This window comes from Phalangium opilio, unplaced genomic scaffold (genome assembly GCF_054372755.1).
Source record: "Phalangium opilio isolate 3A_F unplaced genomic scaffold, DU_Popi_V2 ptg000540l_1, whole genome shotgun sequence".
NCBI classification, from domain to species: Eukaryota; Metazoa; Arthropoda; class Arachnida; order Opiliones; family Phalangiidae; genus Phalangium; species Phalangium opilio.
In genome coordinates this window covers 1,204,926-1,230,873 of record NW_028324244.1, presented here as the reverse complement: position 1 = coordinate 1,230,873, position 25,948 = coordinate 1,204,926, and the positions used below count along the sequence as shown (strand labels likewise).

General features: G+C 36.9%; 1 protein-coding gene across 4 annotated transcripts in view; it reads right to left on the bottom strand.

Annotated features, from left to right (window-relative positions):
* The window catches only part of Stacl (SH3 and cysteine-rich domain-containing protein), an 88,414-nt gene that overhangs the window by 25,325 nt on the left and 37,141 nt on the right, over nt 1-25,948 (bottom strand). For all 4 annotated transcript variants that reach the window (XM_089862529.1, XM_089862531.1, XM_089862527.1 and 1 more), the window contains 7 exons: nt 13,382-13,490; nt 12,858-12,927; nt 11,016-11,168; nt 9,631-9,795; nt 9,438-9,518; nt 5,823-5,993; nt 1,275-1,435 (listed from right to left, as the gene is read on the bottom strand). In XM_089862529.1, the coding sequence (XP_089718655.1) occupies nt 1,275-1,435; nt 5,823-5,993; nt 9,438-9,518; nt 9,631-9,795; nt 11,016-11,168; nt 12,858-12,927; nt 13,382-13,490 (910 nt within the window). The remainder of the gene's footprint in view (nt 1-1,274; nt 1,436-5,822; nt 5,994-9,437; nt 9,519-9,630; nt 9,796-11,015; nt 11,169-12,857; nt 12,928-13,381; nt 13,491-25,948) is intronic.

Here is a 25,948-nt window from a genome sequence, read left to right as displayed (position 1 = left end):
CACTGATTGTGTAAGAATGAGTTGTTGATGGGGTTTGACTTGCCAAACGTATAAAGCGGAGTATACGAGTTTTGAATGGGTAATATTAAAATTCCGCGGGCGGTTTATTTTTTATTTTTTTTTCGTTTATATCTTTTTATTTGAATGGAGAAATAAAACCGAATTTGAGAAAAACGGAGGTAAAGGGTACGATGCGGGGAAAGAAAGGCCTAGAGGCCGTATCGCATCTATTATTTCGACGATTTTTTCCCAGCGTTTTATACGTGTTGGTGGTGGTGTGTAGAAAAATCAATCGCCTAAAGTTATATATCCCATCCAAAGAGAGCTAGGCTAGGGCTTTCTCTATTTGCCCCTTTTTTTTTACTTCCATTTTTCAAATTTGAACGTTGCTACGCGTCCTTATAATACGTTAAATATTTAAAAGATAAATATTCCATGAGCTCACGGGAACCTTCTTAGATCAGTCAAAACAAAAAAATTTAAAAACCATTATATTCAAAATTTAGGCCTACTACATCTTACATCTACAGGGTGTTTGTGAAAGGTCCATCAATAATGAAAGGGCGTATTTATTGGGCCATTTTGAGTCGAAAATGTTCTATGACATTTTTCCGTTCGGGCCACTGTTTTCAAGTTATGATTGGAGTAATTTACGGATGACCCCTTAAATTTAATTAAGAAATTGAAAGACAGCGCTAATTTAATGAAGGGGTCATCCCTAAAATATTCAAATCATAACTCGAAAACCGTGGCTCGGACGGCAAAATGTCATAGAACATTTTCGACTCAAAATGGCCCAATAAATACGCCCTTTCATTATTGATGGACTTTTCACAAACACCCTGTATACGTGTAGTTTATCATTCTATTCCATTTCAATACGTGGATTCAGATCATGTATAGGTATGGTTGCTAAGCCTAATTTTAAGGTATTTAATTCAAGATGACAAAGAAAAAAATTAAAAACCATTAAATTCAAAATTTAGGCCTACTACATGTTACTGTTTCATGCAGTTTCTTATTCTATTCCATTTCAATACGAGGATTCTGATCATGTACAGGTAGGTTTGCTAAGCCTATTTTAAGGTATATGATGTGGGAAGACTAATTTCACGTAATAAAATTATAAGTATCACTGTTCGTGAGGTCTTCCTGATTTTATAAATAGAATAAGTCTAAAATTTATGAACTATAGTGAATGGAATGATGAAATGTTATAGACGAGCAATTTAACAAGACAAGAGGTATGAAGATAAAAACCGTGGGCGTATTACCTTTGTTGCAACCTAGAGAGAGCGTCAAGAGCTTCGTGTAGTTGTCGGATTTGAGACTCGAGGTTTACCACGTCTTGGCGTAAACTATCGGACTTGGAAGGCAGAGAGAGCTGGGACAGGCGGTCGATGACCAATTCGTCCTTTAGCAAATGCACGGGCTCCTACGCGTACCCCGAATATCGCGCGTTAAGGGCGACAAGGGCGCCGAGCGGAGGATTTAGAGAAGATCGCGGCGTAAAACGGCGCGAAAAAAGAAATTAGAAGGCGGCAAACGACGACGACAAGGTTGAGTCCGCCGACGTCGAAATGTTGCGGTGGTGGTGATCGTCGTCGTCGCGATGAAACACGAGATCGTTCAGGACAAAAGGCACACAACACACGCGCGCGGGGGAAAATGTTTCAGGACCCGAGCCCGAAAAGATCCCAGGCAGCAATGAGAGTCCCGATATACGAAAAGCCCGAGAAAACCCGAAAAGCGGCAACGAATCCGGAGGAGGAACCGCGAGAGCGTCCAAAAGAGAAGGAAGAGAAGAGGAAGGAAGGAACGCCGTGGATCCAGCACAGCCAGATCACGCAGAGAGAAGCGTGGATGAGAAAAGAGTATAGGGTGGAAAGATGGGGAGAAAATTTTGGGGAAAAACGACAACGAAAAGAAGGTTTAAAAATAAAAATAGCAAAAATTTAAGGAGGTAAAACACATAAGAAAAATATCAGTAGTTGCGCAAAATAAAACTTAAGTATGTATGCTTAAGAAATATTTAAATTCACTCCTCAGTTCTTAAGCCTAACTTCCTGTTAACAGTATGTCAATAGCATCCTTTTGGCCTACAGAAGAACCTCGCTTAAATGTCATCTCTTGTTTAAAAAGACTATCACTCATTATTCAACAATAATTGTCAAGTTACTTTTACAAAAACTATTCGCGTAATTGCTACCGAATAACTAAACAATATAGATATATTAAGGTCAAGAGGTCAAATATACCATTAATGCCAACACAACAAAATTATCGTACCCAATATTTTCGCGAGCTATTAATTTAATCAAAATAAAGCCGTTAATTAATATAGCGAAGAGCCTGGCGTTACCTCCCTCCCCCATCCCCGCACCCCTTTTCCCATAAATTGAGATCTAATCCGGAGATAAGGAGCCGACTGTTTATCGATTGAACGGCGTCAGGAACGAAGAGATAACTTGGGTTGGCGCGAGACGGAACTTGCGTGAGTTAAACTCTCTAATACGAGTGAGTATGTGGGTTTTGCTAAAACTTGACGCGCCGGTCGCACCTCATAATCGGATAAACTAGCAGAGAGTAGATGATAATTCGGCAAGAGAAATGATGGCCGAAATAATTCACCAAGCATTACTTCCCTCTCCTTATCCATCTCTCCTCTCCTCTCACCTCTGGACTGGATGACTTACATTCTGCGCCATTATGTAGACCTTTTTTATGCTTGCACTAAAAAAAAACCCTCAAATCCAGAAGCTGCCTAGTAGCTACTAAAGGCGATAAACCTCCATGACCCTGCCCATTGTTTATAGATAAGATAGTTAACGTCGTTCCTACCAACTCCACCTAAGGAATGCATACAGTAAGTGGGAATCATTGTACCCCTATATACATCCCGTTTTAATTTCTATGCGGGTTTTGTGGGTATACCGGGCTTGAGTGCTTTCATAAGTTTATAAGATACGTTCGTTCCATATAAGTTTATCACTGGTAACTTAGAAACTGGAGCTTGTCATGAAGTGAGTGAGGTAGGTTATAGATTCGAGGTAAAGCGACACCTGGTTTTGGCGCTGTTAAAGGCTTAGTAACACAGACTAAATAGGACAAGATGGAGTTCCTGCAAAACTAACCCGAGTGTAGTTCTTCAATTCTCGCTTGTAGTTCTCCCTCGAACTAGCTCGAGGTGTCTCTAGCATTACTAAGTATAGGTAGTGTTATGGTTATACATAATGATTAGTCTAGCTCTTCCCACAAAAACCGAATTGAAAAGTTAAGAAAATGGATCTAACACAATGATTCCTATTAAGCTGTACGTATTCCTATTTGAAGTACGAAATTATTATCGCGCAACAATCTTATCTACTATAATCTAGGTTTCACCTACTATTAAAAAGGTGGGATGAAAAAAATAAAAAACGTGCGACGTAATTGGCCGACACCTCAAGAAAAAAAGTATAATTTTTTTTTCTTCTGCTCCTTTTTCCTGAAGAAACCGCCCAGCATACCCAAAGGAGAGAGAGAGTCGTTTTCTGGCCTTTAGCTGCTAGAGACCGTCTTTACGACGGTGCAATACTGTTCTTTTATTCGACTTCAGGCTTATCTTTCCTCCATTACATATATAACTTCAAAAGGAGCTAGGTCTGAATTCCTATAACTCTGATCACATCACGAGCGAGAGAGAGAGGAAGAGAGAGATAGAGACAGAAAGACGGGGCTCAAAAGAAATTACCCTATCATAGCTTCTTTAAATTAAGATCCCGTTTCAATTTAATCAGACAAGGAATTAATGGAGCTTTTCTTTTTCATTTGAAATCCGAGAGTTAGAAATTGATTTGTTTTTGTCCACGTTTTTGTACTGTTGGATGATTAGCGGTTAAATGAGCGCATGTTTTTGTTATTTTCAACCGAATGTGATATAGGTTATTACCCCAAAATATTGCTAATTAGCTTGTTAATTAAAAAACCTTTATAAAAAATTCCTTATTTTCATTTCATTCTACCCTAAAAAAAAAAATGCGATGTTTTAGCCACTCGAGTCAGATGAAGATCATGCAGATCTAGCATGGTTACTGCAACTTTGCATTTTATTACAAAATAATTAGCATATAATTAGTCGTAAAAACGAGACTACTGCGCCGTCCACCATTGTTTTAGTGGCGTCTGCTAAATCGAACCTCTTACCCCTACCTCTCGCAGCCTGTGAGAATTCAATCAATCCTGTAGGGATTAGAGGTTCAAGTTAGCAGACGCCACTAAACCAATGGCGGGTGGTGCAGTAGTCCTTGATTATTTTTAAGACTAATTAAACGCTAATTATTTAATAACAATAAGAGATTATTTAATAACAATAAGAGATTATTTATTTCTTTTAATATTTTTCCTTCTTTATATTTTAAGGTATAATGTTAAGTGACCTTTCCTTTGAAAGGTTCCTTTGAATTTTGACCTAAAATTGAATGACGCTTGCGACTCAAAAAATTGAAGCTATGTTGAAAGATTGACCCTTTTAGCTCCAATAAATTTACTTCAAATGTAGGCTAGGGTATAGGTGCACGAGTAAAGGGGAACGTTACTTCTTTCTTAAAGAAAAAACATAACGTAAGAGCTAAAGAAAGAAAAAAACAAAACAACACGGTTGGAAAGAGAAAAACTGGCTATATAAGGGAGCCTTGATCTTTTTCGCAAAAACGGTATACCGAATGTTTTACTTTCCCAGACGTCGTTCACCGAAATTGAACCAATGTACACCCGTAGTCTAATATCAAAGTTATAACGCGTACCCCCGCCTTTCATTGTATTGTTTACGCATTCCAGGATGAGACTAAAAAGTAGCGCGTAAGAGCTCTCTGGAAAATCGATCTTCAGGACTGCGGCGGCGAGGAAACTTTGGGAGTCTGATCAGAGTAAGGTATACAGTATATCACGGGCGCAATGCATTTGTATCAAAATTTCCAAAAGTGTATAGCAATAGAATAGAATAGGAGTCCCTAAATCAGCCCCGCAGTGTCTGAAACAGATCTATACTGTTCGAATAATGTTTTCCGATGGGGAATGAAAAAGAAAGACGAGATACACCAGACCCCCCCCCCCTCCAAAAAAGAAAAAAATGCTAGCCCCATTTCAACCCTATCCTTACCTTGGGCTGTATTCTTTCCATTTAAAGGACAAGTATCCCTAATTTCCGATAAAAATATATATTGACTGTTTTCCAAAAGTATGCCACAAATCCTAGGGATATTAGATGTTTTAAGAGGGATTCGAAGGGAGAGATAAATTGTGTCATGCGCAGTAGGGTCTTCAGGTTCAAGGCCTAATCAAGAATGATGGGGGGGGGGTACAAAATCTGAGAGAAATATGCGCGCGCTATCTGTGGAACGGCTTAGGTCCGGTGGGACGCAAAAATTGGGGGAGGAATACTCGGGATACGACTTCAATTTGTCCTTGAAAGGGGAAAAACAAGACGGCGCGCGTTTAAAATAACCCTATGGCCTAGGCAAGCGCGTCGAAATGAACGTGAAAAGGCTCGAGATGCTCATCCCTCTTAAAACATCTAATATCCCTGGTGCGTTCAAGATGGCAGCCCACACTTGTCCTTTAAAGCCACGCTGCAGCCAGTTGGGAGCTAATGGTATATTTGGTTCTCGCTTCGCTTTAACGTTTACATTCCATTAAAGAAGGAACCCCGGAGGTTGGTTGCTTATATATAAATGGGGCCTCGGTAAATGCAAAAGGGAGTGATACCCATTAAGTAATTCTCAACTCTGGAATGGCTTGGCCTCTTCTTGACAATGGCCAAAGGAGAATAACGATATAATTACCGATTGGTAGTCGTCGATGTCCGTCTGCGGTTGGCTGAAGGAGTGCTTTGTGGGGGGCATTGTCAGTCTGTCCATTGGCAGTGATTTTAGGAAGTGATTCAAATCGACTCGACTGTTCGACGCTTGGCAAGTGCTGGCGATGTAATCGTAGTGTTCCGCTTGCTCCTTAGACTAAATATAAATAAATAAAAAAAATCGATTCAAATATGCAAAATATGACCATCTTAAATAAAGACATCAATTTCCGAAAATAGCAACATTGCAATTTAGACCCACGTGTCGTTTCAGGGACTTTCCACTATGGTAAGGAGGCATTGGAACTTTTAATTTTGTTTCGTATTACAGGGTTGCCACGGAATTTTCAGAACCAAATTCCCTGACTTTTACAAGTTTTCCCTGACCTTTTTCTTAGATTTTCCCTGACCTTTTTAGGCCGAAAATGTAAATGTTTACAGTACGTTTTAAGTGCTTATAATTGAATAAACTCGATCTACATTAAGTTTTCCAATGTATTTGTTGCACCAAAATGATTAAGAAACAATTTAACTATAAATAACAGTCTGAGAGATTATTTAAAAGACATTTACTTAGAATTATAAAAACAATTCTAGACATTTTTAAGGATTGCTCTAGAGTTCACTCTGTGTTAAGAAGAGAGGATGAGGAGCAACTTTCATTACTCTTTCAATAAAGACTTATCCCCAGAAATTTTACCCACTAAAATTAAATTCCCTGAGTTTGCTGCATGAAACTTTTAAAATTCCCTGACTTTTCCCTGACCTTTTTGGCCCATTTCTAAATTCCCTGACTTTTCCAGGATTTCCAGGTACTGTGGCAACCCTGGTATAGGAACCTTAACTACTCCTTTTCAATTTCAAAGTAGGATAAATTGTCAATCACCTGGGCGTGAGAACAAAAATCCCCGGGCTTATTTGTTTCGTTTTTGAATTTAGAGAAGGAATGTCGCGCCCAACAATTTCTATCCACGCTGTATCCATCTATATCTATAGATAGAGAAGGGTCTCGAGCCAATATTTTCCTTTCAAACAGAAGGTTGTACATACACTATAAGCGCACCCAATTTTTTTGTCGGGTCGTAAAAAGAAGATTTGTGAAGAACTAGGTTTACTATAGGTTGTGTGTGTATGTTTTTCTTCTTCCATCTCATCCTCATCTTCCTCTGCCTCTCACCCATCTCTATCACTTTCGGAATATCTTAAAATATCCTCCTTTTTCTCGTCGAGAGTGAGATAAAGAGTGCGGAAGCACGGAAAAGAAAATTGGGAGGAGTGAGTGAGACTATGGAAGACCAAGAGCAAGGGATGAGAGAGAGAGAGAGATGGAGAAGAAAAAGAGTAGAGAGAAAATCTTTTTGACGCCCGGGGATTATATCCACCCTGTCGTGTTTACGACTTTAGACGAAATGTCGAGAAAAAAACGATATTGTTTCAACGGATGGAAATGCAAAAGGATGAAGAATCAAATAGAAGGAACGCGAGAGAGAGAGGAAGTAAGTTCCGTTATAAATTTAAAAACAACAAAATTCTTATTCAAACGATCTCTCTTTTTTCTTTTTCTTTATTTCTCTCTCCTCTTTTGCTCTTGTGTTGTTTTTAAAATTATCTACGCTAGAGGTATTCCTAGATAGGTGAAAGAGCTCCGAAAGAGCAACGATCGGAAAAACAATTTGCATAATTAAGTCATTTAGAGCGTTTTAAATGTCATCCTTGAAGATGAGGGCGAAAACGGATTAAGTCCATCTTACTGCAGGTCTAAATTATTTAATAGAAGTCCTAGACGGCGTTACTAGTCATAGCTACGCAACTATAGAATTAAAATCAATACAAAATATACGTATAACCATTTTACCATATATAGAAAATTGCCTTGACGATAATAAAAGGTATAAAATAAAAAATATATTGTATATATAGCCATTATAAAACCAGCAAAAATTGGTCCCAAAATATAGGTCGAAAGCTTGCACGATACGCCACAAGAGTTATATAGCTATTTCACCAAAAACGAAGCTCATTATGTATTGTAAAACATTCGTTTCGATTCTACATAGTTACAACCTGAGCTATGATAACGTAAAAAATTGTTACTTCAAATGGTTTACTTCATTTCAAACACGATTAGAGTTATAGCGTAAATTCATAAGATATGTTCACCATAAGTTTGACACTGGTATAACTTAGAAACTGGAGCTTGTCATGAAGTATGGGAGGTAGGTCATAGATTCGAGGTAAAGCGACATACGCCTGGTGAGGCGCTGCTGTCAAAGGCTTAGTAATTGAGACTAAATAGGACCTAGATGGAAGTCCTGCAAAACTAACAACCGAGTGTAGTACTGATCAATTCTCGCTTTTCGTTCCGCTAGAACTAACTAGCTCGAGCTGTAAGTCTCCCAGTAGCATTACGGAGTATAGGTAGTGTCGTCATACTTAGGGAACGAACATATCACTTATAAACTTATGGTTATAGCTATATAGAGTGGAGTAAAAATGTATACGGCGTTGGTGCAGCGGGCGTTAAAAGCTTTCCATTAAAGTTCTCGGGGGCGACACTAAATCCAATCGCGTTATCGCGCGCAGATAGCATATATAGAGAAAATTTTCTCGTCCAAAGAACTCAATCCTGCCCTCGTAGAACACTTTTGACACGACGAATTTCTGCGCTAAAGATAAGAAGACGACCCCTTGCACTCTCGCCAACGACTTAAGAACTGCGCTAAGAGAAATCTGTCTCGCGTCAATGAACATCTTTACCCCCAAATGTCACAAATGTAGCGTGAAAAAGGTGACATTTGTCAGTTTTTTCGAAAGAGAGATGTAACGACATAATTTTGGATCTGCTAATTATGCATCAAATTAGGGAATAAAATATGGAATCTAGAAAACCAGTCTTAGGAAACGGGTCTAATTGAATTATAAATTTGAAGGTCATGAACTTTGATTGCCATACCCCATTTCCACATCACTTGGCAACTTTTTCATCATACATCTTATGAAAAGCGTTTACTTTTGTGGCACTCAACTAATATCTTATCCAGTAGGTTCTTTTATTTCAAGATTTCAAGGAGGCTCTTGGAAAATGTTCCAGTATCTTTTCCGTATACTCACCTACCTTACCAGCAACGTCTTTAAAAGATTTACTCCTGTCTCACCCTCATTCCAAATAAAAAAAAAACTAAGTTTCTTAAGATCCCTTCTGAAAGCCATAACTCATTTCAGCTATCATTTTTCTGAAGGCGGCGAGTTCAAACACTGTCACTGTACCCTAGTAGTGTACACTATATAGTGTCATCAACGAGTCTTTCAAATATATAACACGTTTCTTTTTTTTTTTTTAGGTTAAAGACATTTTCCTTTGTAAACGAAAGGTTATGGCAGGTAGAGAGCTTCTATTGATGGAGGATTATTGACTAAAAACCTTTCTTTTTTTAGGCCTAACGTTTTACTTCCCCCACTTTTTTGTATCCTGGACTAAAGTTTAGACAATGTATCATAAATGTGTGTTGAGAATGACACCTAAATCGTTTAAATGGGTTTAGGAGCTCACTTCAATGGTGAAAGAGAGAGTCTTTTTCTGTTTCAGCAAATCAAATCTCACCTTAGCGCTAAGTAGTTCAGCTGTAGTCAAAATAGAATTGGTCATAACTTCGCTCAAATCCACGTAAACCTCTTCCAGCTCCTAGATTGAAAAATGGAACATTATTTTTTACAGAGGATTGCATTTCGATACTTTTTTAAAAAAGAAAACAGTTCTTAGTTTCATAATTGATTATAATTAGTTTTTTCCTCACCTCTAATAGCCTTGGCAACGTTAGGGAATAATAATGTTCCAGCATTCCATTGGTAGCGTGTAATTGTTGAACATAGGCGTTGTGCATGTCGTAGTATTCGGCCAATTGTTGATGATTCCTCAACGTCATCAGTCTATGATATGCCTCCGTGTAATCTTCGTAACACTGCAACGCAATTGTAATTGAAAAAACACCAAATGAATACGTTTATTTTAAAAGTAGATGAAAAAGTGCAATTGTAGAACACGACATCACGAGGTCATCTATTCTAAATTCCTTTGAAAATTTGCTTGTAATATTTTATTCAAATAAAAGCAACGTATAGGAGGATAGGTAATGGTTTGAAAATCTTCCTTTCATTTCTTTTTTTATCTTTCAAACAAAACTCCTTCAACGAAAAGGGTTATCCTAAACGGAGCAATTTTGTTTCTGTTGTCCTTTTAAAAAAAATGAAACAGTTTGGCCTTTTCGTAGCGTTGGTAAAAAGAAGACAATGAACGCGTTGGAAAAAAGAAAGAAAGTTTGGCCCTCCGGTATTCGCACCGTTTTTCCATCCATCCATAATGAAGGAAGAAGAGATGCTATAAATGAAAATTTTGGGCGAGTTGCCCGGCATAAGGAAGGCAGGGAACGAGCAGCGCTAACGCAACGTCATTGATGACAAAGGGAATAGACCCCCTACTGAGTTAGAAACCTCGTCCCCGCACCCAACGGAGAAAAGAACCAGCACCATGCCCTCTCCGAACGCACCCTAGACAGACAGAAGAGCGCCAACGCCAACCTATTTGGCCACTGACGTAACAAAAATGGAGCAAAACGTTTGAGGAGGAAAGAGAAGAAGAAGCCCAAGAGCGGAAACGATGGAGATAGATAGAGAGAGAGAGAGAGAGAGAGAGAGAGAGAGAGAGAGAGAGAGAGAGAGAGAGAGAGATGAGGGCGCTTTCTATACCTCAGACCTCAGTTCAGACACGAATCTTTAAAAACCTCATGCGCTAGTGACATCCATCGAACGATGTTTTGTTTCATTTCGTTTTAACATAAGTTCATAAGATATGTTCCATATAAGTTTGTCACTGGTAACTTAGAAACTGGAGCTTGTCATGAAGTGAGGGAGGTAGGTCATAGATTCGAGGTAAAGCGAAGACGCCTGGTTATGGCGCTGTCAAAGGCTTAGTAATGCAGACTAAATAGGACCTAGATGGAAGTCCTGCAAAACTAATTAACCGAGTGTAGGACTCAATTCTCGCTTGTCGTTCTCCCTCGAACAAGTTATCTCGAGCTGTAAGTCTCCCAGTAGCATTACGGAGTATAGGTAGTGTTATACTAATGGGGGCATGTATTATAAACTTATGGTTTTAAAGGGAGACTGAAAGTAGGTTACTAACCTTGGTAAGAAGTTCCTCGGCCTTTCCCAATATTTTCTCGAAACTTTCACGTTGCAAGAATATTTTTCGTGATTGAATCTTCCGATGGAACGTCTTCTCCAAGAGCATCACTCCGACTGTCCGTCCCATCGATCGAGCTATATCTCCGTGTACCTTTAATGAAATTACGAATAAACACCGTAATCCTCCTGTACTATACCGAAAATAGGCTTAAATCAATTTAGAATTTTGATTCAGAGCGGGGAGTGTAAATATTTCCCAGGGAAAACTTTAATGGACTTTGATGAAAACTCGAATTTCCAAAACCGGGAGGAAAATTTTAACGAAAAGTGATTAACGAAGGTGCATGGGCTACCGAGGTATTTCATTTCGATCGTATTAGGATTGGGACCATTAAATCTACTATAGTTCTTGCTAATGGATAAAATTGTTAATTTTCATCAGTTATCCAATGATATTTCTAACTTTGTCTGTCAGTCTAGTGAAAGAAAGTGTCAAACAAGTACTCTATCCCGTCTCTATTTCATAGGCTTATGTTTTTAAAAAATGCAAGCGTCTAACATCATTTAAATACAAATTAAGTTTATAAATAATACAGCATAGAAGGTTTTCCCTAAAAAGAATTTCCCATTTTGGTAAAATTACTTCATTTCATATTGGCACTCTAAACCCAAGAAAAACTTGGGTATAAAGTGCCTCTTCTTGTTTCTTTCGATTCTCGAGTGAATTAAAGCGCAATCGACGCGCACTCCGGCGGCAAAAGAGGGCGCTCTTTCTCGAAACACCATAAGTGAAAGCATAAGTTTATAAGGTATGTTCCTTCCATAAGTGTGACACTACCTATACTTCGTAATGCTACTGAGAGACTTACAGCTCGAGATAACTAGTTCTAGTAGAACGATAAGCGAGAATTGAAGTACTACACTCGGATGGTTAAATAGTTTTGCAGGACATCCATCTTCCTATTTAGTCTGCATTACTAAGCCTTTGACAGAGCCTCACCAGGCGTCTTCGCTTAACCTCGAATCTATGACCTACCTCACTCACTTCATGACAAGCTCCAGTTTCTAAGTTACCAGTGACTAACTTATGGAAGGAACATATCTTATAAACTTATGGTGAAAGTAAGTTAGAGCTAGGTTATAGGAAAGGGTTTGCCAATTTCGAAGTATAAAAGTCTTATAAGCTGGAATAAAAGGGCCATTTCCAAAGCCCGAAACTTTCTTCTAAAAAAGAGCCAATATTTTTCGGTAAGAGATTTAAAAGGGGGTAATAATATCCACTCCATTCTTTCATTCATTCATGCAGCACTGGGTGTTGTTCTTACCCTCCAAAGTGAATTAAAGGACCATTAAGCTCAGAAACCATAAAAATGAATGGTCGAAAAAAATGTTGGTTCTACTTTTTCTTTTTTTGGTTTTCAAAGTTTCAACTCGTAAATTTTACTGTTAAAAGTGCTTGAACACGTGATAAGAATAGGGTTCCTAAACTTATTTTTTTACCCTTTCTTATTCCCAAAAACTGATATTCATTCTTCCACAGATTCGAAAACTGTAGAAAGGAAACCCGATCGAGTTATGATTCTATTTCAGTTGTATTGGGTATTGACTTTCGAAAATGTAATGCGCGCCATCTACACATTTCCCATTGTCTAATGCCAATTAGGGCTAATTAGTACGCGAGGTACTTAAGAGGATACGTTTTTGAAGTAACGCGTCAACAGTCTTAATTAGGAAAGGGTTTAAATCAGCAAGGTTTAAATTTGATACATATTTGTAAGGACAATGCCTTAGAAATCAATAATTCGATAATGAAACATTGTCAAAGGTATTTCCAATTTACCTGCGAATCCACTTCGATCTCTTGTAAGAGAACTTCCCATGTTGTAAATAAACTGTTAGGATAAGGCGGCCTGTTTACGAATAAAGATAAATAAATAACTTTAATATATAAACCATTTAATTTAAAAATAAATCGAAATTTTTCTTTGATAAAATCTTAACTCATGGATAGATTTAATTTTAGAAGTAGGAATGGAGAACGGAACGGTTAGTATTTACTTCAGTCCGACTCATAGACCACCCAGTATAGAGCCCCTCCCTCCAACACATAACGAAAAGTTTACATTATCTTATTGGCTGACTTAAACTACGTTTTGATGACGTTGCTGACAGGGACGGCGAAAAATAGAGACGTAATTCCTGTTTACCTCTGTCGCTATGACCCACCTCTTCTTTCATAACCCCCCCCCGTCCCGTGGAAGGGGGTCCGGGACTTTGACGCGCGTTCACCCAGATATTACTCTGTTCTTCATTCCTACTTCTAAACTTAAATCTATCCCTGCTTAAATTTAAAACAAAACGTACCGTTCTCTTCGAAGTTCAGCGTTTCGTTTACGAAAATTTTCCACCAAAAGTTGTAATTGTTCAGCGTGTTGATCGTGTATGGAAGATAACTTCTGTGTGAAATCGGCGGCTGTGAAAATGAAACAGAAAAAGGGTTGAAGACAATTTTAGAAACTGCATCTTATATACGGATGGTAATTAGTCTAGAATTATTCCTAGAGCCTTTTGATTAATAGCGAAATGAAAGAGCTGGGTATTAAGGATTAAGTTGAAGAATCGTATATACAAACGCCTAGCTGGCCAGCTTCCGAAACACAACGCTAGAATGAATAAATACAATAAACTATGGATAATTATATCAAGGGGCGGAGCGGAGATTGCTTCCACGCTGGACTCACTCGCTCTTTCTCATTACGATTCGGTACCCAATTTTCAGAGAACGCCGGGATTTCTCTCGTCTAGTAATTTCGTAAAAGGGGTTACAAACGCGTATAAATTAACGAAATATTTCGGTACAGAGCGTTAATGTGAATGTCTAGAGGGTGGTTTGCGCATTGACCAAAATAATTGCATTGCGAATTGCATATGTACCTCTGATTTTGACTCTAGTAATAAACATCGATTTTTATGATTGTTTCTTAAAATACAAAAATGTTTTTATAAATTCATAAGATATGATCCATAAGTTTGTCACTAGTTACAAACTGGAGCTTGTCATGAAGTGACGTAGGTCATAGATTCTAATAAAAATTGCAAAATTAACCGAGTGTAGTCTGCAATTCTCGTTTGTCGTTCTCAAACTAGCTCTATCTGCAAGTCTCTAGCATTACGAAGTATAGGTAGTGTCATACTTATGGTAGGAACATATCACTTATAAACTTTTGTAATAGAATTGACAAATTATGTATTTCTACTTTTCTACTTAAGACGAGTGTAAATTAATTCCGTAATCATTTTAGTATAAGCCCCGTAATTCAGATTTGATCCAATTTTAATCCCTGAATATCCAGCCGCTTTTACTGTCAATTTAATTATATTATTTAATATTTTTAAGAAAGTAAACAGTTTCGACAACCATACAGTAATCAGAACAACATACGCCATATTCTTTAGTAAATTAATCCTACATCCGGAGCGCAACTTCAAGATTAATTTCATCCTCGAATAATCTCAATCTTACAAGTTGTTTAATTCCTTTTGGTTTCGGTTGCAGTCAGTACAATTTAATTTTGTTGAGAAATTAAAGTAATAAGAAAGACGTTCCGAATATGTATATATGAATTAAAATAAAAGGGTTAATTTTTATATTTTTAATAATAACTAGTAGTTTCAATCGATAAATAACTATATATTAGAAAATAAGATATTTCGAAATCACAATCTTATTTAGAATAGAAAAGGCTTAATTTATTAGGCTTGAGTCCAATTACGGTGGATGAAGAAATATCGTTACCAAGGAGATTATTCAGATTATTTTTATAGGTACCTAATTATTCAGATTATTATTTTTAGACTTCTGATGAATACCTTATTAAAATTTCCGTATTTAATACCACATTTGTAACCAAAAACCCAAGGCTGAAGTTTTATTTATTTATATAAAACTTATTAATAACGTTTAAACCATTAGTTCTAAACGGAATTTGAATTTCCGAGACGGATTTACTTAAATATAAAGATGAGAATAAAGGTAGATATGACGATGGGGTATTTAAACATCTAAAAACTAATGGATTTCAATTTTTAAAATAAAAACCTTAAAATCGTTCTTATTTGCTAAAATTTTATTATTTCTCCAGACTGTATAAAAAAGTAGAACCTTTCACAGAGTTTCTTCCTTTATTTGATATTTCAAGTATAAGAACTCTTAGTAGATATAATGATAACCTTTTTTGACATTCGCTAAAAGCAAACGTAAAAACTTCAACCCCTAAAAAAAATTCAACCTTTCATTTTCAATCAATGAAAAAATAAACATTACCCAAAAGCAAATAAAAAAATTATTAACAAAAGTTCATATAATTGAAGTAAGACATTCCAAGTCTCAATTTATAAATCAAATATTGACCGTGACGTCATATAACTCTTAAAAATGAACTTGAAAGCCAATAAAAAAATTGGGGCGGTTCTATCTTTTTCTTAAGTAAAAAAACCGCATTAGGCCAAAAGATTGCTGCTTGAATATTTCGATTTTTCAAAATGGAAATTGACAGAGTCACAATCGATATTTCGACCTGTCACGGAATTTGAACACTAGATGTCAGTCTCTCTCTCTCTTTCTCTAGAAGCAAAATTGATCTGTTGAACTCTACAGGAAAGAGGCAATGAGAGGGGCGCCTAATTGGAAGAGAAGTTGGTTGATTTCAACAAAGAGCGTTTCGAAAAATGATATTTGCTTCAATTGGGATTAGCATTTTAGGCCAACATTTACGGTGTTTTCTACCGGTATACTAATGAATAGGGATTGATGAATAATAAAATGGTTACGACGGAAACTTTAGCAAATTAACTAGAAAAGGGTTGAACGTTTCGTGGAATTGCCTAAGCAAATTAGTCTTTATTCTTAAAGAGACAGTTTCACCTTTCTTTCTTGAACTTTTTCAATGCTGCTACTACTCAGAAATTACTTAGGTACTTCAAAAAATTGACTTCTGTTAATATAAACAACGTAAAAATAACCACGATTTGAAAATAATAACAGCAGACAGGTGGAATGCTTTATTTTATTTTCAACTTTTCATCTAATACCGGGCTTTTTGATCTCAACTCGTCTAATATGCATCGAGTCCAAATAAACAGTCATTAAGGTAAGAATAAAACGGGATAGCAACAAATCCAAATATACCCCAGAGTCCCAGACACAAAGCCTGATAAAGTAAGGTACAAAGTTTACTAAAACATTGGAAGCTGAAATAGATAGAGAGAGACAGATAGGTTGGAAAACAGTTACCTATTTTCCAAGCGTCGGTCTAGGGCCAAATGTTAAACAAACAGTAGCAGGGCAGAGAAACTACGCGAGAAAAAACAGAAATAGTAATAACCATTCCAAAACGTTTACTTCCAGGGGTGGCCCCAAGAGAGAGAAAGAGAGAGAGAGAGAGAGAGAGAGAGTCTGAAAACATACACGTAACTGGGATGGGAAAAGGGGGGGTCTAGTCCCGGGGTTGTTGAATAATTCCAGAACTCTTGATTAATGAATGGGGCCAGCCGCAAACACCCTTGTCGAGGAAGATTCCCGCCCTTTCAGAACAGTCTACAATTCAGAAACGTAACTTTTCAGTAAGAAACATTATACATTTTGCTGTCATCTATAGCCTGAACAGAACGGAACCGAATTGAACCCAAATGACACCTAAGTCTTTCACCTTAAGATACGATACAGCTTTGGTATATATAAAATGTATTAGCACAAGCATAAGTTTATAAGTGATATGTTCCTTCCATAAGTATGACACCTACCTATACTTCGTAATGCAAGAGTAGAGACTTACAGCTCGAGCTAGTTTTAGCAAAACGACAAGCCATAATTGAAGTCCTACACTCGGTGGTTAATTATGCAGGACTTCCATCTTCCTATTTAATCTGCTTTACTAAGCCTTTGACAGCGCCAAAACCAGGTGTCTTCACTTTACCTCGAATCTATGACCTACCTCAATCACTTCATGACAAGCTCCAGTTTCTAAGTTACCAGTGACAAACTCACGGTGAACATATCTTATGAACTTACATTAGGCAAAATTAAGAAAATTGTAAAAATCGAGTTCTGTTTATTGTAAAGATAGAAATCGGAGTGTGCATGTGTCTGTGTGTAGGATCCATGGACTCCCTTCCTCAAATAACGGTTTTTCATCAAAGAAACCGCGGAAATTGGAATTTCACGACGAAACACAGCAGTGAATGCATGCGCACCTCAATTTTTCCAATTTTCATCTAACCAAGAAATCCTGCACCATAACATTATCGGATATCGCGGTTCTATAGGCTTGACTCGGGGAGAGAGAATTCGACCGTGATATAACGTTATACGTAACGGTCGTGGGCGCAAAATTTAATATCGCGCTTGTGGTAAAATGAATTAAGTCGACGCCGCTCATTGAGTTTCAAGACTAGCCAACCCTGAGGAAAATCCCGTTAAAATGATATACCGTAGATAGTTATAAAACTTTTAGAAAGGATACGAGGGAGAGAGAGGGAAGCAACATAGTTTGCGGAAAAGCCGGAAATACTAGAGTTCATGAGATGAAATTCAAAACTTTGAAAGTTATTCAATTACCGCGTCAAGAAAACATAGTAGCGACACGAAGAGATGTTGTAGTAGGGGATTTTATTGCATCACCTATCGATTAGAAATAGTTAAAAGAACACTGTTCTTAATTACTAAAGACTTTTCAGTAAAGAAACACATTGTATATCATGAGAGTTATACATTACAATATAAGTTCATAAGATATGTTCCATAAGTTTGTCACCGGTTACAAACTGGAGCTTGTCACGAAGTGAGTGAGGTAGGTCATAGATTCGAGGTAAAGCGACACCTGGTGAGCTGGCGCTGTCAAAGGCTTAGTAATGCAGACTAAATAGGAAGATGGAAGTACTGCAAAATTAACTAACCGAGTGTATTACTTTAATTCTCGCTTGTCGTTCTCCCTCGAACTAGCTCTAGCTGTAAGTCTCTCTTCTCAGTAGCATTACGAAGTATAGGAAGCGTCATACTTACGGAACATATCACTTATAAACGTATGATAACAAGTGCCTAACTTATTTATATCAAGAAATGATCTTCTTAAACTCATCTTTATCGAAAGAGGAAAAAAGCACTCGATCCGTCAACATTAGACAAGTCGTGCACGTGACCCGTGGTAGAGAGTGCATGCATGCACGTGGAAAGCCTTTTGGCGTGCGATCACTATATAGCGTTTTCATTTTCAAAGGATAGGTTAAAGTATAGGGGTTTTTTATCTCTACCCAAGAGACGGATGGTATATAGAAGAGACTAAAACCCGATAACAGGGAAGATCAAGAACGTCTTAAGCTCGAGGGGGATGTTGCGGCCATCCTTTTACTCCCTTCTAGAGCATCCCTCCGGAAAAACGCCATAGAAAGAAGCCACAGACACTGGTTGAGGGCCAAAAAAAATTCCTAGAAACTTGAAAAATGAGACTATACCGGAAACGGTACGGGATTTAAGGGAGTAAAGGGTTTCGAGAAAAGAAAAAAATTGCTAAGTTGAGAGGAAAATTAGGTAGTGAATACCAACCCGACCATACATTTTTCGTTATACAAATGCGAAACTATTAAGATGATAGATTGCTTTGCATTTGAACAAAAAATAAAACCAAACACATCGCAATATAGGCATAGTTTTTGGTTTAAAATGTATACTGTAGTTTTGAATCAGGAACTAGGACGTTACGATTCCTGACTTTGATTTTGTTGCTGGAGGAATATGAGCACCTTTCTTATAAAATAAATGCTTAGACGCGTCAAGGTTTTGCAATAACCTGCTGACTGCCTCTGTGATGACGCAAACTAAGTAGTTGCATAAAATATTTTACAAAATGATATTACTTTGCACCATCAAAGTTAAGTCTTAGACTAGGTCTTTGTACAGGTACGTGAAGATAAAATTCAGGTATTTGAAGATCAGTCGTAAAAGCAATGGCTTTGGACTATTCCGGGATTTACTATGAGAAATGGGGAGTATAAAATCTCTCATTTCTCGACATACATATCCCTATTTCAAACCTTTCAGGGAAAAAAAGTACTTCGGAATAAGAATAAATGGAATGGCTTTGTTACTTCAAAGATACATAAGAAATATCTCTGGTATATATAGACAACATATTTTTTTACATTTTTGTATAGAAAACCGATTCATGGATTCGAATGAGAAGTTGGAAGGATACAAGTTTCAAAAAGGTTTTCAAGGACTTCGTGGAAAGTTTTCAAAACATGCATGGTTCGTACAACTTTTGGAAAACCGATTTCCCTGACAGTTATGGGCTTAACAATTAAGTATCGAGTGACGCTAATTAGACTTGAAAAGTTTCTGATTATCAAGTATTACGGGTAAAAGATTATGAGTACTCAATATGGGTATACTACTTATAAAAATATATAGAAATGGTAAACAGCGCTGACGGAAACGCTCTTAATTAGCCTATTAGATCTATGGAAATAAGATTGAGTGAAGTTCAGCCCCGCGGTTTAGCCCACCTCGGAATTAAATTTTGGGCCCGAGTAAAACAACCATCACTTGCTTCTGAAAGGATTAGGAAGGATTAATTCTGGCTCCGATGATAATTTGCTTCCTCCTCTCTGCATGGATTAAACGAGGGCCTTCACTTCCGTTTCCTTCTATATATAGAGATGGAATTAACACTCTTAAAAGCGAACCAGTAATTACCAATTTCCATATAGAATTATTAATAAAGGTGAATGCAAATGCTCTCAAATGAAGGATAAGATACAGTATTTACTAGAGATGTGAAATTACCGTAATTTTTGAAAACGGTAATTTACCCGGTAAATTACCGATAAATTACCGGTAAATTACCGATTGAAATCTTGGGAAAACAAAAATTACCGTTCGGTCGGTAATTTTTGGTAATTTATATTTTCCCGTCCGTACAATTCTCTACTTTATACAACGTATAATTGTGAGCACTATCTGACTGCTTTACACGTATTTGCGGCTTTTGCTACCATGACGGCATCCATGGCCTTTCTAATCTGATCTCTAACTAAATATTTATTAAAAGACTAATTTCTAGCCCAACTTTGTAAGTTTTAAGGCTAGCGATTAGCGCCTGGTGAGTCATTTTGGCGCACAGAAATAGTAAACACAGAAATAGTTGATCATTTAAGTGTAAAATGAACTTTTAATGCATAATAAAAATGTTTGGTAATTACCACGGTAATTTACCGTCGTAATTTACCCGTAAATTACCATTGTAAAATTACGGTAAGATATAAAACGGTAATTTACGCGGTATTTGGTAAATTACCGGTAATTTACGGACGGTAAATTACCGACTCACATCTCTAGTATTTACATATCATGCCTGCAGTCTATACAGAGTGTTTCTGAATGGTCTGTCGGAAATAATTAAGGGTAGGTAGTGAGTGTTCGTTGGACTATTTTGAGTCGAAAATGTTCTATGATATTTTGTCATAAGGTTCACCGTTTTCAAGTTATGATTAAATTAGATTAGCATTGCCTTTCGGTTTATTAATTTAATGACAGTAAAAGTTTCACATCATTTAAAGTTTTGATTTCTTTTTACTACCTTAACAATTTAAACAAAGTTAAATGTTAATGACATAAAAAGGCACGTGTTCATGGAGAAGGTGAACACGCTTCATTGGTTCGTACAACTTAAACGGATATTCCTAACTTTTTTTTTTTAATAAAAAGCCTGAATATGGGATTGAAACAAAAAAAGGATTTAAAATCGATATCGAAGACAGGAAACACTGTGAGAGGTTGCTGCATCCTGATTCCTGAACTACCATCAAGTATGATGATAGGTCTGTGGATTTAGGGATAGAATGAGAGAGAGAGAAGACCAAGAGCAATCGCTCGCCAAAGTTCCATGGGGAGTATATATAGGACCTGGGAACAAAATAGGAAGTAAAGAGAAAACTACCTCCCCCTCCCCGCAACCCTAGTTTTAAGACGAACCGGAAGTACTGGCCTCGGGTCATTAAAGGCCTTTACCTAAACTAAAAGCCTAGTCTAGAACTCTGGATATAGGTAGCCTGATTTTAAATTTTATTTTCTCAAACCTTGAGAAACCGTCATGAGGTAACTGCCCCCCTACGTAAATAAAACCCAAAAAGGTCAAAGGTGATGACCCTAAATATTTCTGCTCTTAAGGATTTGTCGGAATAAATTTTAGTAAAAGTTTTGTGCAAATTGTAGCCTTGGCCTGCTGGGTTATATTTGAAAATAAAACTATTATTTCAAAAGAAACAAAATCCGAAATGATAAAAGATAGTTTTCCTTGCTTCTGTTTGACCTTTGACCCAGGGCAAAATTTACAAAACCCTTCAAGTTTTAAGGCACACGCGTTTAGATGGGACATTAGTAAAGAAATTTAAAAAAACTTTAGTTTTTTTGCTCCCGCTTCATTTAGAACATTTTTTCATTTAGTTTCACTTCTTCGAAATTACTTTCGGTTCAAGGTTGAAAATTTTTAAGAGAGACACGGTTAGTTTCTTAAGTATTCGTTAAGAAAGATGATACTGATAGTGTGGGTTTCCTTCCAATAAGAAGGAACGTGATTTTTCCATCTATCCAGACGCGGCTATTTTTAGATTTTAGACTCTAAGTAAGTAAAAAAAATCAGACTAGTTACGTCCCGAGATTGAAGTCATCCGCCCCCCTTCTTAACTCTTAACTAAAGCAATGACGTCAAGAAACTCTCAGCAACGAGATCATTTCGCGATAGCTTCTTGAATTAAAAACGCGCGCTTAAGCCTTGGATCATGTGGGCTCGGTCAAAGATCCCAACATTTTTTTTTTGGCTTTTCAAAAAGATAAAAAGGAAATAAAAATGAACCAAGGCTTAGCAAATTGGCGGCCGCGTAATTAAGAACCCGAAACTTTTCTAAGTCTGAAATCAAGGAATGAAAAATTACCAGGAAAGTTTTTGAAGTAACGTTTTCAAAACTATTGTAATAATAAAAGAGAGAGAGAGAGAGAGAGAGAGAGAGAGAGAGAGAGAGGGAGAGAGAGAGGGGAGAGAGAGCGATGGAAATTTAAGAGAAGTTAATAGGGAGTAATTAATTCGGGAGTAAGTCCATGAAACTATACTCGTAAATCAGTATTTTCTCTCCCTCTCTCTCTCTCTCTCTCTCTCTCTCTCTCTCTCTCTCTTTCTCTCGCGCTTTGTGGATATTTGGTATAAATCTTCTGGGAGCGGAGATGGAGAAAGGAAAGAGGAGATATTTATTTTTTTTTCTCTCCTAAAGAACAAAAGGCGACAAATGGATGGAAGAATGGCGGAAGTATAGACTCGCGGATGTATACCGAACACTCTTTTGACAAATGATTGTCTTCTCTCTTCAATTACATCTCCCCATTCTTTCAAGATGCGTACATATACTGACTACATATAGGTATATTTCGAAACCTTGATATGTAAGGATAAATGTTAAGAGAGAACCAAATAGCTCCAAAAACGGGAAAGAACAAAAATAGAGCCTCTATTATTTGTAGATTACCGCAATTACAACTTTTGTAAGATAAAATCCGAGCAAGCAATACTTTAGTTCATATAAGAGGAACTGGTGTGTAGCGGGAAAAACAGGCGCCCATAGGAAATGCATTAGGCACTTTAACCCTGCAAGAGGTTTTTCCCTATCAGCACGGAATTCAAAATAAATAATTTTAAATACTTTTTTAGATTTTAAATCAAATCAATTAACGCTGGTGTGTAGCGGGAAAAACATTTCTACAGGCGCCCATAGGAAATACATTAGGTACTTTACCCCTGTAAGAGGCTTTCCCCTATCAACACGTAATTCAAAATAAATAATTTTAAATACTTTTTTTTAGATTTTAAATCCAATCAATTTAGAAGCTAGTAGATAGATAAGACCCTTTAAATTAAATCAAACCAATTTAGAGTCTTACGACCTTTTTTTTAAAAAAAGAATAAAACGTTTAACCCTAAAGTTTACTGACCTTTTAACATACAATTAAACGATTTTAAACCAAAATTCAACTAAAGCTTCGAGACCGGAGCTTTTAGATCGATATTAGAGTTGGGTCTTTTTTCTTATGGCGGCCCTTTTAACTCTGTCGAGTCTGGGTTAATGCGGTACCCATTATATTAGCCAGAGTCTCTGTTTTATTTTCTACTTCATAAAAGACTATGTAGAGGTACTAAAGGCCCTGACGTCTTCTAAAGGCTAAAAAAAGACCAATTTTTGTTCTTTGTACCGAGGCGTATATGTCCCTTTCTTGGGGACCTTTCCATAGCTGATGGTCCCAAACACTAATAAATCTGACAAATTAAACCGCGAGTAATATTCGCTCGTGTCGTGCAATAGTAATAACGCGCCATTTGGTCGCGTGTCCCTTATTTGTTTTGTATACATTATACGTTACGACCGGTAGTTTGTATTATGTTTTGGAATGCAGTTTATAGGGGAAATGTCCAGACTCACGTACACTGAAAATTCAGGATGGGATGAACTATATAGCGTGGTATTTTTACGTAAATTTATTCCTTGGATTGTTTAGACATATTATGACTTCTTTTATCTTGTAAATTAACATTTATTAGTTACAATGTTATTTAAGGCTATGGTAATCGCACGCACACTAGGCAGGGTGCGTACAACTTTTGGAAAACAAATTCCCCTGTGATTTCCAGGTTTTTCCCCATATAATTCCCTGAGTTTTCCATGTTTTTCCCGTTTATGAAGTATCCTATGGAGCAAATGTTAACTTAATCAAAGTACATCCCCGTATCTAAAATGTAACTAGAGTTATGAGCCTCCAAAGTTTAGTGTAATGTTAATCCTATGGAGGGGATGTTTATGAACATTTTGTTTAATTACATGGCCCCTGTTTGACGCAAATTTCAATGATTTCCCTGAATTTTACTAAATATTATAAACTTCCCTGAGGTTTTTGTCAATTATTTATTTCCCTGATTTTTCCAGGTTTGTATGAACCCTGACTAGGGCAATCTTGGCCTGAGATTTATTTATTTTAATTAAATCTAATTCGATATTTTACCTTCCCTTTAACAATGCGGGAGCTTGGGGAATCTTGTCAGATTAAATAAAGAGGTTTGGGAGGGATGGGGAGGAGGAGGGAGCTTATCTCATTCGAGAGAAATAATAGAAGAAGTATAAGAAGAAGAAAAGAAGAAGAAGCGGGGAAACAGAAATACGTATATAACTTGTTTAGTTACCTCGTTTCGAGAACTACGTATACCAAACTAGAATCGGATGCAACATAAACTGGAATGAACTTTCCTCCCTTTATTACATACAACCAGTTTGTATGTTCTCTTATACGCGTTTCAGTTGCCACGTTGAATTGCAGCCTTTATTGCAAATGCTATCTAATATGGTCTATATCACTAGAAACCCTTAACTCGAAGTACATTGCAAGGAACCGATCCAAAAATTTTAATTCGTTACAGGATTTTTTTTCCGGAATTATAGGATTTAAAGGAAAAAAAATGTGTTTTTATAGGAAAATATAGGACAAAAAATGTTCATTTATAATACTATTTTGTCTTTAAACTATGTAGAAAAATCTCAAAAATAACAAATTGGAGGAACTTAATTAAAATATGATGTATAAAAAATCATGACCTCGGCAATTTCGGTGTCTAGTCAAACGTAATCTCCATAAATGAGCTAAATTTCGATAAATTGTATACGCTAATCTATACGAAAACTTCGACTAAGGATATTATAGAACCTTTCTGAAAATTATAGGATAATATAGGACAGGTTCAAAAATATAGGATTTTATAGGAATTATATAGGACCACTGGGCTCCCTATAATGGGTTACGACAAAACTAATATGAAACCTTCGGAATATTTACTTCTAACATATTTGGACTTCTCGTAGGCATTGTTTTACTCCTTATACCTGGCCAGTAGTGGGGAGGCGGGAGACTTCGTGTCCACCTCTCCGCGATGCTCTCTCTCATTTGTATGCGTCTTGAAGGGAAATTCGCTTTCGTTTAAGAATGAAAAACTTTTCAGCCGAGTGTTTGTTTGCGTGCGATGGTTCGCTCTTTCCATAAATAGGTTTTAAAACTTCGGAACTCGCGACGAACAGTGTTTGAATTTTGAGTACTTAGAAATATAGTGAAGACTTTTCCCAGAACAACGTATTGATCCACAACACGCTATTTAAATCACGAAATGATTATGGTTTAATTTTACTTACACTTAAATTGAGGAAGTGGAATTGAACTAAATGCCATTTCAGACGACATGAGTCAACTGGATGGGTCGTGTGAATTAACAGAAGTTGGACAAGTTGAATCACCAATCAAATTAAAAATTGATCTCTGACCAATTTATAATGACTGAACTCCCTCACCCAAGTACATAGTTGAGTCAAAAGTTGCACCGTCTGAAAAGACCTTTAAACGAGACATCCAATTTATCACGTTTAATTAATATATATGGCGCGGTAACTCTTTAGGTAAATCGTGTCCTTAATTGACAAATTTAAAGTCTAATGGTTCTTGAAAGTTAAAACAAAATTAAGTTGGTCTGGACATTCCCTTCGTCCCTATACCTAAACTTTGGTAGGCGTATTTACAAGTAAATACACTTTCTATATGACCCCCATTTATGTTATGCAAATCAGAGGCGTACCCTCGCGCGCGCCTAGCTCTATTCTCAATTGTCACTAATTAGATTATTAGGCCGCGTGTCTACTGACTGCATGCTAAGGCAGAGATGGAATTAATATAGCAATTAGTTATACTTGAATGATTAAACCGGATATTAAAATCCTAAGTTTAATATAGGCTGGTTGACCCTGCTTTATATAACCTGGTTATATATAAGTGATGTTTTCGTATTATAAATAGTATAA